The following is a 16,842-nucleotide window of genomic DNA, read 5'->3' as shown; positions in this document are numbered from 1 at the left end:
GGAGTGTGAAGGAGGGTAAGATAGGTAAGGGAAGGGGTGAACATCAAAGAAACCCCAAGGATAAGGTTGGAGAGTTGAGTGAATCTCAGCCTAGCCACACTGCAGTTTCCCAACAAACTGTAGTGCTTAAAAAGGATAAAAGCTCACTTCTAGCTGCATCCTCCCAAAAGGATGTGGCTATTGAGCAAATCTCTCATCCAAGAGCACAGGCCAAGAGGGTTAGGGACACAAGCTCACACCAAACTTACACTAGAAAGAAGAAATCCAAAACAACTGGGGATGCACAGGGCACACACCTAGTGCAAACTGGTGCTAAAGACACAGTCCCTGCACCTTCTCAAATTCAGATTGATGTGGCTCCAATAAATGTGGAGTCACAGCCAAAATCTCTCATAATAGAAGCCACAGAAACACAATACTCACCAAATAACTCACTGGAAGTGGACATGATAAACACTTCAATTCCTGATTCCCCTTCTTTAACTCTGTTGGGGAAGCCAAAATCTAGTGCAAGTGAGCATCATATTTTAGATGATTTGTTGGCTCACTTGCCAATTCTTTCTGATTCTATTGTGACATCTGTGCCTCAAATAACTTCAATCAACACAGAGTCAACAATAGTTTCTCTTCCCACCTCATTCATTTCTACTCTCTCGATGGATATTGCTCATCCGTCGAGTAGTGATTGTATCCCGACGGATAAGTTTAACAGCAGTTATCCGTTGGATAGCTTTACCACTCACCCGACGGATATCACTTATCCGTCGAGTGTCTCTGCACAACTTCAAACTTCAATAATTTCAAGTGCAGAAGATTTGGTGGTAATACAATCACTCTTAGGACTGAGAGAGAAGAGTGCATTGAGTGAGAGGCTGGGTTGCTCCCAGGTAAAAGGAGAGGAAAAGAGTGAATCTCAGCAATCCATTCATTCAGGATTGGCAAAAGTGAGTGAAAGGAGTCCCACCTTAGTAGGTGAAGGTGAGGGTGTGAGGGTGGGGAGCCAGGGTGAGACCCTGATGCAATAAAAGAGAGAATATGAGAGAAAGGAAGGTACTGGAGAAATAAGGATGAAACCAGTCATTGCTAGTGAGTCAATGATTGTGGATGATGCTGAAAAGAAAAGACAATTTCAGCAACATTACAAAGCTGTAATTGATAACATTTCCTTGGATGCTGACACTTTTACTCACCCTGTTTCAGCCTATCAACTGTTGGCTGCTCAGGGCAATGTGGAGGTAGAGCAGACTTTGAATCTAGTGCACACCACAGAATCTCTTCAAAGAGATAAAGCTGCTGTGAACAGAATGCCTTCTCAAGCTGGAGAGCCATCTGAAAAATTTGGAGTAAATTCTGATGATGATGACTCTGGTTCTTTGGATGGAAGCATGAACTTAGAGGGAGCTGAAGGCCCAAGTTCTGCTTTCAATTTACCTAAATGGGCATGGGCAAAGGAATTTTCACCAGGGAAATTTGAGGTGTCTTTGGTAAAACAAGTAATAGCTATTCAGCAGGCCCTTCAGGAAGCTTCAGATGCTGGTACCAAGGCTGTTCTTCAAGCTCACCTAGACTCTTTACATTTAATGAAGATCCAACACTCAAGACAGAATCTCAGTGTGGATGAATTGAAAAAGGAGATAGCTGACTTAAAGACATATAACTCTGAGAAGCTGGATTCAATAATGCCATATGGTACCATGCATGATCTATTACTAAGATTAAGGAGAGAATCAGATTCTGACAAGAAGATAGCCAAGCTGGAGAACAGAGTTCAGGTTATTTGGAATTCAGTGGCTCTACTTCTTCAAAATCAACAGACTCAGACAAATCTTCTTATGCAACTGGCTAAAGCACAAGGCCTAACTCCTCCACTTGATGATAACAAAAAGGGGGAGAGAGAATCAATTAAGGGGGAGAAAGGACCAACTGAGGGGGAGAAACTTCTAGTTCAAATCAGCAAAGTAATTGTACCTTCAATTACTATCTCCAAGCCACTAGTTGCAGATGGTATAGATCTTATAAATGCAGCAGCAGCAAATTTGAAAGATGCTAATAAAGGAGAGTTGACTCTGATCAACTGGAAAAATATTGATGAGGAAATACATAAAAAGTTTCAATTAGTCAAGGAACCAGATCAGTCAGCCATCCATCACTCTCATGTCAAGCCAATCAATGTGAATGAGATGAGCATGAATTATCTGGAGAAAGGACAATCTTCATGCATCAAGACTACAAAGGCTGAGATAATTCTTAAACCAAGGGCAAACTATCCAAAGTTATCTTTGAAGAACCCTATGGATTCTGTGTATGAGACACCCAAGCCTGATGAAAAGAAGCTTCTGTCAAGATCTATTCTCCTCTACAAAGATCCAGCTGATTCAGCCTCAAGAAAGAGAATTGCAAAGATATTCAGAAATGGGAAGGAAATTTGTGTGGTAACTAGACATCCACAATTTGCTCATGTAAAGGAAGAAGAAAAAGCCAGATTGAAGCAGGAAAAGAGGCAAGCTGCTCTAAATGCAAAGAAGTCTAAACAAAAGAAAGAACAGTTTGCTATCTTGGCCAAGCTACAGGCTGTGAATTCTTCTCAACAATTTCCCTCGCAACCATCTCAAGCTACTGAATCAGAGAAGAAGATTGAAAAACAGAAGAAATCCCCAAGAAAGAAAGAACTGGCTAAAAGAATAAAAAGAAAGTTGGATGTTGTTGACAAGGAATTGGAAGATCAATTTCCAAAGGAATCCACTCAAGCTGAAACTCAAGCATCAAAGCCCTCTGTGGTGTTTGAAGACATAAGGGTGGTGGACCCCTACAGGAACATACATGGAGAGCCTATTGTGCCAAAGGATGAGCCAATAGAGTGGGATAAATTACCAATTCCTGACTTCAACTTGCCAATTCTTACTAAGCCAAGAAGGACAAAATCAAGGGCAGTCAAGAAAGTGAAGCTGTCACATCTCAAATCCAAGTCAGTAGTCAAAGCTCAACCCAAGGTCAACAGGGGAGACTACTTGTACTTGTGTGACATCAAAGAATTCTCAGATCTAAACCTTTATCTGGAGGAGTTGGATGAGGTAAGGGCAATTGATGCATACAGAAACCTACCTGAAAGGTTGGTGTTCAAGTACAAAGGGGGAACGGAGATTCAGTGGCCTCTTCACAGGATACTTCAAGAAAGCCAAACTGTGTTGATCAAAGTCTATTCATCCTTCAAGAAAAACTTTGGGTTCAATATAACTGCAAGAAGATTAGTATTGAAGAAGATTGAAGAGCTAAGGAGTGTTAGAGCCAAAGATGCACTACCCAAAACTCTTATCATCCCATACACAGGGAGAAGAGTGCATTTAAGGCCCTACTGGCTGATGGAATTCATGGATGACAAGGGTGTGAGAAGATTCTTCAGATTAGAAGACCAATTGAGTATCTCTAGCAATGAGACTCTCTTGGAAATGCAAGAAATGTTAGATCTCTCAGAATCTGATGAATTAGAATTCCACAGACAGCTCCAGAATCAAATTGAAGAAAATAACAGAAAGCTTGGAAGAAGATCCAGACCTTCAAGAATCTAGAAAAATCTGCTCAGACTAGAGGAGCATCTTGAACTGACTGTGAGCCAAACCTTGTACATTTTTGTTTAAATTGAAGCACTTTCAATTTTATCTACTTATCTTTAAAGATATATGTTTAGGATGTTTTGTTATCATCAAGTATCTCTTAATTTATGGCTACAATTCCAGTAGACATAAATTGGGGGAGATTGTTGTGAATATGTTGTGTACTTGATGATTACCTAAACAAAATATCTAAGTAGATTTTACTTAGTGAAATAATGTAGCACTCGACGGATAAGAATTATAGTCCCGACGGATAACTCATTATAGTCCCGACGGATGATTAACTTATTATCCATCGAGTGAGTAGCTTATGTAATAATAAGTTTGTAGCACAGTGTTGTATGCACCTTTGTATAGAATCTGGAGTAGCATATAAGTCATGTTGACTTTAACTAGATATGCAGAATAGGTTGATTAACTGTACATAAGCAATGTCTTGTAATTCTGTATAAGTGAAATGAAGTCAAGTGCCAAAATAGCTACCAACGGATGCTTAACAAAGCTTCGACGGATGATCAAATGACTATCAACGGATGTTTAACATAGCAGTCGACGGATGATCAGTTAAGTCATCGACGGATGATCTGAAAGTCGACAGATGATCATATCAAGATTCAAACTTCAGTTGAACAGTGAAAGCTGACACACAGCCGTTGAGTTGGATACAAGTACACTGTGGAAGCCCATTAACTGGGTAATAGAGGACGAAAAAGCAGCAAAGATCAAGACTGTTAGATTTTATATTTGTTCAGTTCTTTTGACTTTGTAATCTTGGTAATATATAAACCAAGAGAGTAGCAAATAGAAAAATAACTGAGATAGCTAAGAAACAACAACAGAGAAATCTTTGTAAGCACTATCTTTAGCATTTCTTATGTTCTTAGCAGTTCTATTTTGTAAGCAGCTGTGAGCATTCCTGCACACAGAGTCCTCTCGATATATTAAATATATCTCTGGTGGAATTGTTTAAATCCACCAGAAAGTTTTTAAAGACTCTTGTTTTTAATTACTTATGTTTTGATTCATTCAAGTTTACATTCCGCATTGTGCTAATCAAAACAAATATATCCATTATCGAGTTGAACATTTTTATTTCAAGAAAAAGGTTCAAGAATTCCATTCAACACCCCTTCTGTAATTCTTGCTATATTGTTAAGGGACTAACAAATGTTGATACACTTAATGAGAATAACAAAAGTATTTTATGTTGTGAAAATGAGAATAATCAATTAAATATTGGTTTTTTTTAATGTGTTGAAAACTAGGTGAATTATGCCAATTTTGAATGGATAAATTATAACATTGACAATAATCGACATCTTCTTATAAATTAACTTTGTACAATAGATTTAAAACTGGGTCGTGTCAACTTTAGTTAATAAATTAATACATTAACAATAATATAAGATCAACACAGACGTTAAATCTAAAATAACATTTTCCATCAAAAATCAATTTATATTAACAGTAGTATAAATTCTACTTTGTTGAATATATGAATGCAGGTCATAACGAATTTAGCTGTACATTAGCAATCCTTTTAAATTAAGTAAGGAAGTTATAAATTAGTATTAACTTTATAAATTAAATATCTTATTATTCGACTCTGCATTAAACATATATGTTATTTTTTAGTTTAATTTTTATGAACATACTGAAAAAATTCTATTAATTAACTTTAAATTCTTTTCATTTAAACATACAGTGACTACCCTACTTTAAATTTTTTTGCCACCCAACTTATTGTGTGTTTAGAAACTTACCACTCAACTAATTTTTTTTTTTACTCACTAATGTTATGTTCGGATTTTGTTTTAATCACTAACGTTAGGTTTAGATTTGATTATTAGTATTTTGTCAATTTTCTATAACATTATTAAAATATAGTGATAACTAGTACACAAAGTGTCATAGGTGTCTTATAAGAAATCTTATATATGTCTGAGTTTGCTAGATGCATATGGAGGAGGAGTATAATGTCTGAATTATATGCGTATGTTATAGGAAGAACGCATATTATTTTAAATATCTGATTAGAACAGATGTATATACATTGTAAACAGACGCATAAAATCAGTGCATATACGTCTGTTACTTTTTAGGTGGGGTACTAAGCTCAAAACCAAAATTATTAGGATGAGGCATCGCAATCCGTACTAAAATTATTGGGAAATAAAAAAAAGTCAATATAATCAAATTAGCAAACTGATCATAAAGTACTTATAAAAAATTATAAAATTACATATCAATATTTACCAAACGACACTTTCAAAAACCCAATGAAATCACCAATTACAACTCTTTCATGCAACTCTTACCGACCCAAAATTAAAACTATAAACTCATCCATTCTAATAGAATTGTGAAACAAGTATATATATAAACACAAAAATATAATAATATTGTAATAATGTGAATTTGGTATTAAATCAAACAACTCTCACAAGATATTTATCTTACAAACATAGTTTTATAACTTATTTTTTAAGATTTTTTTTTGTTTATAAAAATTTAAATGTTAAATTATTATTTTAAAAAAAATAAAAATAATTCATGAAACTACATCTTTCAGGAGCCTTAAAATGTTTGTCAAACTCTCATCACCAAGGTAAACGTCTTGGAGGACATATGGAGTACTATATATAAAGATATAGACATATATCAAATCATTAAAATATTACAGATTACCACTACATTTTAATAATGCTACCAAAAATTGACATAATGCTAATAATCAAATCTGAACCTAACGTTAGTGACTAAAAACAAATACGAACCTAACATTAGTGAGTAAAAGAAAAAAAATAATAGTTGAGTGGTAAGTTCCTAAAAACACGATAAGTTGTGTGACGAAAAAATCCATTTTCCCTATATAAATTACATGATGTAAATAAGAAAATATATAATTTGACTAATGAGCTATATTATAAATGTTATGTACGTTATTAATGTCTCACATGAAAATCATATATATTGATAAAAACTCAACATACATTTATACATTTGATATATTATATATACTAGCTTAAAACCTGTGCGATGCACGGATCACCCATATTTTTTTTAATATTATATATTTTTTAAAAAAATATTTTGAATTCAATTTAAAATTTTGTTCATTTAAAACTTTAAATATTATGACTTCATGATAATTATATTAGTAAACGTATATGTTCATTACTTTTTAGAACATGTAAACTTGTTTAAAGTGATAGCATTACATTGGTAGGGGAGTAAATATTATTATAATGAAATTATTATTTTATTGAGGGTAAAAATATAATATCTCCATTATGTTGGGACCTTAAAAAAATATTATTTTAGCATGGTGATTACTTAATCGATTAACTATAACTCTATAAAAGATATCTGAAAAAGACAATACCGATTGAACGATATAGTTTTATTGATAATTTTATATGTATTTTTGAAAAATAATTTTTACGTTTTAATTATAATTTGATTTTTTTAGTTCACATCAATAGACTACGAATTATGCTTAGTTTAATATTAATTTGATTTATCTCGGATAAGTGGTTTACATTATTTTATTTTTGCCCGATACTCAATACACCGACCAAATAAAACTAATTATTTTTAGTTTTTTTAATCTAGATCAATAAGATAATTTTGATTTAGACTGAATAATTAGAAAATATGATTTTGTTTTTGTTGGTCGAATTGTATTTTTATTTTAGTTTTGTGTTAATCTGAATCAATCGTGTAATGTATTTTTTTTATCCTGAATAAATAAAATATATTATTTTATTTATCCAAGTTCATTAATATATTTTTTTAGAAGGATTAATAGTGTTATTATTTTTTCTTAACCCGAGTCACATTATATCAATTAAATCTTAATATTTATATTTAGTTTGCTTTAATTTAATTTAGCCCGAAGTAGCAAATTAAAATAATATAGAATTTATATGAATTAAAATTTAAATTGGTAGAATAAATTGAATTTAATATAAATTATAATAAAATAGAGTTCGATATAAAATAGAATTGAAATTGGTAAAATAATAGAGGAAGTTGACTTTAATATCAATTAGAATTAGAATTGATCGACTCAATAATTAGAAATAGAATAATCAAGTAAGGCTAATTAAGTAATTTCAGCAAGTACCGACCGACCAACTACCAAACTTTTAATGTTTCGTCTATTATAATATAGTATAGATGTTACAGAATATTTACCAATAAAAAAATAATCAAGAATGTTGCTAATATAATTATATGTCAGTACAAAAAAATCTAGAAAATGACCCGTGACTCGCACGGGTTATTATGCTAGTTTGACATAGTACGTGATCATATTTTCGAGGCATTAAATTATAAGATTTCTTATACATTTGTTTAACATGTAGGCATTTCTTAGATGTACATATAGGCGTACCATAACATTATTATCGTCTTAATAAGGACCGAGAATAATGATGAATCGTGTAACATCTAAGCATTCAATTTCTATCTACAAACAACAACAAAAAATAAGGCTTTAGTACTGTAAGGAAGTTTGGGATAGATAGAGATGTTACATTAGTATTTCAAATGCAAAATATGTCGTTTACATCTTCATCTTGCCCATTTTCTGTTTTGTTCTTCTCCAAATCCTCTGCTACAAGATCATAGAACGTTCTCAGTTCATACTCGGTTGTTGCAGTCTAATTGGTAAACACTATGCATGTAAATTAACAAAATAACAAATATGTACCTCCATGAGATATATCACTTCAATTTTTTTCTTCCAAACTCGATTTATGAAATACCTATGTCATAATATAGACATCATATGTGTATTATAAGTACAAGTTAGATTTTAACATGTTTGTTCGGCGTTTAACTATTCTATGGATTACTCAAATGCACGATTGTAACATTTGGTACTAAATATTCTTTCAACTCAGACTCAGACTCAGTTCCCAAGTTTTAAATATGTTTCATTTTCATCTATAAGTGTTAAATCATTATATGTTTGCTTACTAGCTATTTGTTTTTTTGATATGAAGAAAATGCATGGATGAATAAAATCAGATTTGAACAATTAATCAAACTCATTACTAATGTTCAACAAACTTGAAGATATACACAAAACTATCATATGCAATACCATATGTGGAAAAAAATCATTGATGTAATGATACATATAGAGGAGAAAGTACAAAAATGAACCCGATGAATAAAAAGATTACCTCCGTTATTTATTCAAGTGATGATTATTCTGTAGTTGTACTAAAGATAATAACTAAAACTTTTTGGTGTTGAAGCCTGATAAAATAATAGGAGATGTGTCAATTGTATATTTCAATTTGGACACAATTTGGTGTTTATACCTTTTTTCATAAAATTAAACTACAATAATTAATTTATGCTATTGTTTTATTTGAAACTTTTATTTTTTTATTATATATTTGCAACAAAAAAATAAAACTAACATCATATCGTAATTATTAGTGACAATATTATTTGATAACATTTACCTAAACTCGACACATCGAAAAAGAAAATATTAAAATAATAAAAAAATGGTAAAATAATTTATTTGGTGCTAATCGTTAAAAATAATAAAATTTATATTCTTTTGGCTAGCACGAGTAAATGAAAATGATTCATGTATATCCTGAACAATCCAAACACCGTCTTCTTCTTGTTTGATTCTTGGAGAGACATAAATAAAACAAGTAGATTACACATACATACAAAGAAAGATCAATGAAGATCACAGCTTTACTTGTAGTAAAATGCGATCCGGCCGGTTCGGATCCGGTGATTCTAGCCAATGCCACGGACGTAAGCCATTTCGGTTACTTTCAGAGGCCCAGCGTTCGAGAATTCATCGTCTTCGTCGGCCGTACTGTCGCCAGTCGCACTCCTCCTTCTCAACGCCAGTCTGTTCAACACGAAGGTCTCTCTCTCTCTCTCTCCCTCCCCCTATCCCATCTCTCTCTCCCCTATCTCTCTCTCTCTGACTCACTCCCATATCTATCTCTCTCTCTCCGACTCTCTTCCCCTCTCCCCCATCTCTTTCTTATATATCTCTCTCCCCCATCTCTCTCTCTCTTATATGTATGTATTTAATAAATTTGTTCCATTTCTGCTCAATCAGTGAGTAATTGAGGTTCGGATCTAGGATTTTGGTTTGGAAGTAGTTGAATTGGTTGTAAAAATTGTAACTTTATTAGTAATTGATCATTAATTGGATTTTGTTCGGATGTTTCGTATGGATTTAAACAATTTGATTTAAATTGTAACACATGTTTTGAAATTTCGTAATTTTGGACTTATATTGATGTAGAATTTTTGTGTTCAGATTAATATGGTGTAGATGTTCGTTCAGTGCTACAGTATTTGAAAACAGAGATACTGTGAATTTGTTTGTGATTATTTTTTCTGTTTTTTGGTTGGTTGATAGAGTACAAGGTGCATTCTTATAATAGGAATGGTCTTTGTGTCTTGGGATTTATGGATGATCATTACCCCGTTCGAAGTGCATTTTCTTTGCTAAACCAGGTGAGTCCATATCGCTCCTTATTTTTCATAGGGAAATTGCATTCTGTAACTAAACGCGTACTCATTTGATTTTCAAGAAAACATTAATTCTTCTTTTAGTTATCTTTGGTCCTATTTCTTTCTTCACATGGCTGTTTCAATTATTTATTACGCTGTGGGAAAGTAACTCATGTTGAATGTTAATTACTTGATCAACTTGTACGAGTTATGGGGTATATTATTAGGTCCATCTTCTAAGGGTGCATTTTTTTTGACTCCGTGCATGTATATGTATTTGTTTCAGTAGTAGTTTTAGTTTTCATGTTCAAGCACTTCAACTGCAATTTTATCATAGAGATCGCTTATGTAAACAATTTATCCTGCCGTATTGCTAAAATGTCTGAACCTATATCATCTGATTGGGGTGAAGGAACGAGATTATGTGGGGGTAGAATGAAATTTGTTTTTTTGTTAACAAATATTAGCAAGTTTAATTCTTTCCTAAAATTCCATTCGAACAAATCTAAAGTCTAAAACTACAGCTCAGTACCAAAAAGTTTGTGATGAATGCCTCATTTATATGTATTTAAAAACTTCATCATAAAAAATTTGCACTAATATAATTTATTTATTGTTTACTCTTCCCTCTTACACTCTTACATCCTTTCCTTCACTTTAGTCGTCCTTATATTATCTCATTTCATAGTTTCTAACCAAACAGAGTGAAAAACTAATATGCTAGAGAGTGAGAAGGTTATATCAGACAAGATAATGAACAATTTATAAGAAGTAAAGGGCAGTTGCGATCATTCCCTCACCATCTGTCGGTTATAGTTGTGGCAGAGCTGGTGTCATCAATCATTAATTTATATGTTAAGCGTATAGCTTTGCTAGATAGTTACCTTTGACTGCTGATTAGTGATAATCTCATAGATGTTTTACAGGTAATAGATGAGTACCAAAAGAATTTTGGGGAGTCATGGAGGACTGTTCAAGCTGATAATGCTCAGCCATGGCCTTACCTAAATGAAGCTTTGACCAAATTTCAGGTGAATATTTGATTTTGCCATCATGTCATCTCTGTGTTTTTAGGTAAGTTTCTGCTTATGCAGCAGATTACTAGAAACATCACAATATTTTTTTTATACAGGACCCTGCCGAGGCTGACAAATTGTTGAAGATCCAGAGAGAACTGGATGAAACCAAAATTATTTTGGTAAGTTTTTCTTATTATCAATTAGGTGAATCTTGACCTGTCTCTGGGGATTGTAGTTGGTCATAGGCTAGGAAGCATGGGTGCGGGTGCGGTGGTGCGCGGTGCGGGGATATGGAAATTCGGCAAATTCAAAAATGGGAATTCGGGTGCGGCGGGATACGACAAATATTTAAATAATATATATATATATATAATATAAATATAGTCAAAGAGTCGCATTTTAATTAAATAAAGTCGTTAAATAAGTTCAATATTCTAAATAACCGATTACATTCTTAAATTATTTATTTGAAAAAGAATTACTTGATTATATTTAACTTATTATTACTTACTCAAATTTAACACATAGGATAGGAGTACATTATTAATAAGAGCCAATTTAAGAAAAATGAAATAATTTTACATAAAAAAGTGCTAACAGTTGGTGACTGGGTCCCAGCAGAAAGACACAGCACAATAGTCAAAGACGCTATAGAAAGTAGTCAGACAAGTTATACATACGTGACGATACATACACGCTATACATATAAAAATAAAAAACACAGATCGAAGATGGAGGTTGATAACAGATAACAAGGAATTGAAGATGGAGATGAAGACACTGCGATGATTAATTCGCCTCAGTAGTCTCTCCTCTCTTCTTTGTCTTTCAATTGGGTAACTAAAGTCAGTCAAAAAATTACAATTTATGCCACTCCCGCACCCCCAACCCGCACCTCCACGAAGCTGATCTGTGAAATACGGCGACATGCCAAGTTGGCGCACCCCGTACGTTTCCCGCTGCACCCCCGCACACCGCCGCACCCGAACGTATCTGGTGCGCAGTACGCCAGGGAGGTGCCGCACCCCTGCTTTCCAGGTCATAAGTAATTTTCTTGTCGCATAAGTCTATATTTTGTTCGTAAGCATATTCTTCAATAATATCATTATGTATTTTTGACTGGTTCTGTCCGGGATTACATTTTCGAACTTTTTTCTGAATCTTCTGTTATGCTGATTTCTGTGTTGCTTCCAGAAGTTCAGCAAATTAAATTATCAAAGCTCCCAGATACAGAACAAAATTAGTGACACTTAAACTACTAAGAATGACAATAATTATAATTATACCATATTTAAAGAAACCATTTTAACTTTACACTTTACTGTGAGAAGCCAAGTAGCACAGCTGCACACAGATAAAGGATAAATTAGAAAGAAGGAAAGTGTAGAAAGATAGCCTATGTAGGGCGCAAAGGTATTTGCCAGCACCTAGGACATTTAGATAGTAGTTTGGCATGTCAAAAAAGCTTTAGAATTAGGGAATAATAATGGCTTTCTTGGTAGAGCGAGAACACATTTAAATTAGGAATTGTCGATGTCGGTAGCTTATGCAAGGATCTATGGTCCAAAAACTTTTTTTATGACAAACAATGGACAAACTAGAGTATAGCTTTTCATATAAAAATCTCCAAAGGTCATCCATAATAATCATGTATAGTCTTATATTTTATATTACTAAATTTGGGATTGCTTTTCCATAAAGCTCAAGTTACTACATTTCTTGTTACTGATTACCAAAAACCAGATACAAGGTTCCAGTCTGCCAACTCATTAAAAAATGCCAAAAAATTGTACAATACAAAAATGTGTGTAACATTAGACAAAATAAGTAGGCACCCTACTTTATGGACTGCCAACTTTTGGCATCTTAAGTTGGCACCATTGGCATCCCTTTGGCGCCCTTGCAACTCCAGTGGGTGCTAACAAGAGTGTCATGCCACGTGGCGTTGACACCCTTCTTGGCACTCCTTGCTGGAGTTGCTCTAAGCATCAGCAGCAATTACGTATAGTCACCTTTTTTATTGTAAAGTAATGTTGCCACCTTAGTTCGTTGTACTTTTCCAGTTTGTTTGTTTCCTCTAACCAAATTGAAAAATCCTATTTAATCCTTAAATTTATCATTATCTGTTATGACTAAAAATAGAATCGTTTTAAATTTTGTGCAAAGAAAATTTATATTTCTTTTATAGTTACAAGTATATAGAATTTACATATATGCACAACATGGATATATCAGGTTGGCTTTGTTTAGCAGAATAAAAATAAATCACCTGGTGAATAGTCATGTAACTTTTTAAAATTGAATGGCTTGAAATTCATACTATTGTCTCATACAGCACAAGACGATCGATAGTGTTCTTGCTCGAGGGGAGAAGCTGGACAGTTTAGTTGAGAAAAGTTCAGATCTCAGTGCAGCTTCGCAGGTACTTATTATATTTGTTGTATAGCTTCCCAGTAGCAGTCACCAATTTACTTTGGACTTGATTTGACATGAATCACATGGTAAATTTAATTTTTTCTGAAATATATGTTACAATACTTGTTCGAGTGAAGCCAATGCTGTAGTGCATTTCTGATATGCTTTGCGAGTAAGAAAATTTAATTGATGAATGTCTTATTTATCCATAGAGTTATTGTTTTTGCTTCTGTTCTTCTATCAAATCACATATTCATTCTTTTAATCGTGCAATGAGCTATTAATCCACAAGAGTATGTATATGGGTGTATGGTATATATCTAAATGTGGAGGATTGTGTATGCCCTTCACTAATATTTTTATGTTTTGTTACTTTGAAAGAAAGTTGTTTTTGGCCAATACTAAACATGCCGGTTGCGATGTTTGAAACAGATGTTCTACAAACAGGCGAAGAAAACCAATCAGTGCTGTACAATATTATAGAGAGCCTGAAGTGAGAGACTGTCCCACCCATTGTTTATTGTTATACTTTGATGAAGTTTCAGTATACTGTGATTTATGCTGTTTATAATGTGTTGCATTTGGAACATTGTTCTTTGTTCATGTATCCAGACCTTCCTAAAATCAAAGAGTGGTATGCTCATTATGGGCGAGTTTTAATGTATCGGATAAGAATGTATGCCTCAGTTGAGTTCTTGCTTTTGAGTAATTAAATGTTGTATGTTCGTAATACTCAAGTGTAAAGTAACTCGTGGAATGAAGTTGTGAGAACAAGGCAGAAGATGACACCATGTATGGTTCATGTGTACATCACTTGCATCAATCACAGGCACATTTCTGTTGTACACAAACACAGCCTAATACACTGAAGGATAAGTTGTATTACAACTAGACTCCACAAACCTCCTTGGAAGTTATTTTTCAGTCTGTAGCACTCAAAACTTCATTGACAGGAGCATACAAGAAAGTAACTAACAGTTTATCAGACAACACTAGCACGCTCTATTCATAGGTTTTAATACTGCAAGGTCCGAAACCCTTATTTCTATATATTTCTACACAGCTGGTAGTACAGTTGCCAAGACATGTGATTTGCCCTTCTTAACCCTCACCCCCTCTATTTACCGAAGAGGGATTTGATCCACCAAATGCCTTTGTCTGTTGGGTTTTCATCGCTCGCCGGTGGAGGATCAGCTTGCGGTGTCTTATGAAGCTTGCTCACATCATAACCTTCAGCTTCAGCCTTTTGCAAAAGACTCTTGTAGGTTTCTTCATCAATATGAGTGTCCCTGCACAGTATCTGCACAAAACAAATCCACATGATCATTACAAAAACCACGACACAACTCGATTAAGTATAGTTAGTTGAGATGGATGATTACCCAAAGAGATTTCCTGTTGGGTACACCAACAAGAACATGGTGATAATCCTGATCAATATACAAAACCCAGTAATCTCCAACAACAGGAATGACGGGAAGGAAAGGCGGAACATAGAACTTGACTTTGAGCTTGGCCTCATCACTTGAAGGGTCAGCTTTGTAAGCACTTCCTTCAATAGAATCTCTCTTCCCAGAACTCCAAGTCTCATTCAGAACATGGACAGTACCATCTCCGTTCAGAGTGTAAGTAGCTCTGGTATTCTCACCATTCCTTGGCTGAAAAAATGAAGGGAATGAAGCTATTTCGTACCACCTTCCCATGTACCTTTCCAAGTCCAAGCCTTTCACTACTTCCATATCTTTGTTTGCCATTCTCACTGTGTGTGTGTTCTATGAGATGATTAGCTTGAGAAAATATGGCAGCAATGTTATCTTACTTATTGATAAGGTAGGGAAGCTTCTAGATTCCAGACATACGTGGAGGGGCGAATACTCGACATTTTCTGCGTGTAGAGTGCACTCTCGACTTTACAAGTTTGTTTCTTTCTTTTGCTTTTGGGAGCTTGTGACAACTGCATGTTCGACTTAATTTTGTTTCCAATAATATAACTTGTAATTATTAGTCTTTCGTTTTTTATAGTTAAACACTCTCACACGCACATTGGTGTATTAATGCAATATAACCCGGAGAGGAGAGGGGCTAGAACAAGGGAGAAGAGTGCTTGCGTAGAATGGTGGCAAGAAAATGAATTACACATTTATCTTTGACAATAATGAGATGATTTGCAGGCTACAAAAATACCTCCACCAGGTGCTTCCTCGTAAGTTATGTGTTTAGTATTTGACATGACTCGTGAAAACCATTGACACTAACAAAGAATCAGCAATTAACCACACAACTAATATAAACACTACAGAGAAGAAAATAGTTATGTCGCTATCTGGGGTAAGAAATGTATCCTTCTGTTATGTTAGAGCTTCCTGTCGGAGAAATTTAGTTGTTTTTGTTCTGTTAAGCTATGTTGCACGGAGACGGGTACAGGAACATATACGGGTATGGGTATGGAGACCGGGACATGAACCGGTAATTTTAAAATTAAAGGGTACGGCTAGTAATATATTAATAAAATATTAAAATTTTTATATAAATAGGATAAATACAACATTCTCAAATATTAAAATCATCGGAAATTAACTCATTCTCAATTTCAGGTTCATCAAATGAATGTTATGCAAATTCCAAGAATTCTACGGCTCCTAAAGAATTAAAATTATCTCCACCAAACAGTCCACATCTTGTTCTTCTTTGTTTTATATTGTTCAAAATTCCTGGAGATGAGCGTGTGTGTATAACTAATTTGAAGCAACTCACATTACCGTTTTGTATGTTTTATTTAAGTGCGGATGGATATATTTGTCATTTCAGTTCACGAAACGACCCTTATATCAACCCGCTCTCCCCAACTTTTGGGTAGGACTTGGGACGTCCCAAGCCGTCCCATGACGTCCCCGTCCCCAGAACGTCCTCAAACTTCGGTACTCCACCCATTAAGTGTTCTCGTGCAACATATTAAGTAATCAATTTATAAAATCTCAAGATAAAACAGCTCATTTAACATCTCAACGTTATCGGCTCAACAAAAAAATCAAGGTGTTAGCAAGACCTAAGTAGATCTTGATATTATATTCTAACATGATTCTTATTTATTAACGAAAAAAATCGCATGGTTAGCTTAGCAAAAAATAAAGCTCAAATGAAGAGAAGATGGCAACTTTCATTTATACATAAAGGTAGTACCCACTTTACACTTATTTGTGTTCCTACAATCAAGTCCAATGTTTAACGTACATAGCTTACGAAACTTGTGTAAAAATGTACAAAAACAAAACCAAGAAAAAAGGTAC

General features: G+C 34.0%; 2 protein-coding genes across 2 annotated transcripts; one reads left to right on the top strand and one right to left on the bottom strand.

The window, feature by feature from the left end:
* Positions 1-9,211: 9,211 nt before the first annotated feature.
* On the top strand, positions 9,212-14,241 carry LOC141706914 (VAMP-like protein YKT61). Its single transcript, XM_074509802.1, has 6 exons — positions 9,212-9,519; positions 10,027-10,124; positions 11,048-11,152; positions 11,254-11,319; positions 13,476-13,562; positions 13,988-14,241. The coding sequence occupies exons 1-6, from the start codon at positions 9,327-9,329 to the stop codon at positions 14,036-14,038; spliced, it is 600 nt and encodes a 199-aa protein (XP_074365903.1). The 5' UTR covers positions 9,212-9,326; the 3' UTR covers positions 14,039-14,241.
* Positions 14,242-14,317: 76 nt separating this feature from the next.
* Positions 14,318-15,361, bottom strand: LOC141706915 (temperature-induced lipocalin-1-like). Its single transcript, XM_074509803.1, has 2 exons — positions 14,938-15,361; positions 14,318-14,855 (listed from the first exon to the last, which is right to left on the bottom strand). Exons 1-2 carry the CDS (start codon positions 15,307-15,309, stop codon positions 14,673-14,675), a joined length of 555 nt encoding a protein of 184 aa, XP_074365904.1. The 5' UTR covers positions 15,310-15,361; the 3' UTR covers positions 14,318-14,672.
* Between the last annotated feature and the right edge of the window lie 1,481 nt (positions 15,362-16,842).

The sequence above is a fragment of the Apium graveolens genome, chromosome 2 (genome assembly GCF_009905375.1).
Source record: "Apium graveolens cultivar Ventura chromosome 2, ASM990537v1, whole genome shotgun sequence".
In the NCBI taxonomy this organism is placed as follows: Eukaryota; Viridiplantae; Streptophyta; class Magnoliopsida; order Apiales; family Apiaceae; genus Apium; species Apium graveolens.
The sequence above is the reverse complement of the archived record's forward strand: the minus strand, read 5'-3'. Positions and strand labels throughout refer to the sequence as shown.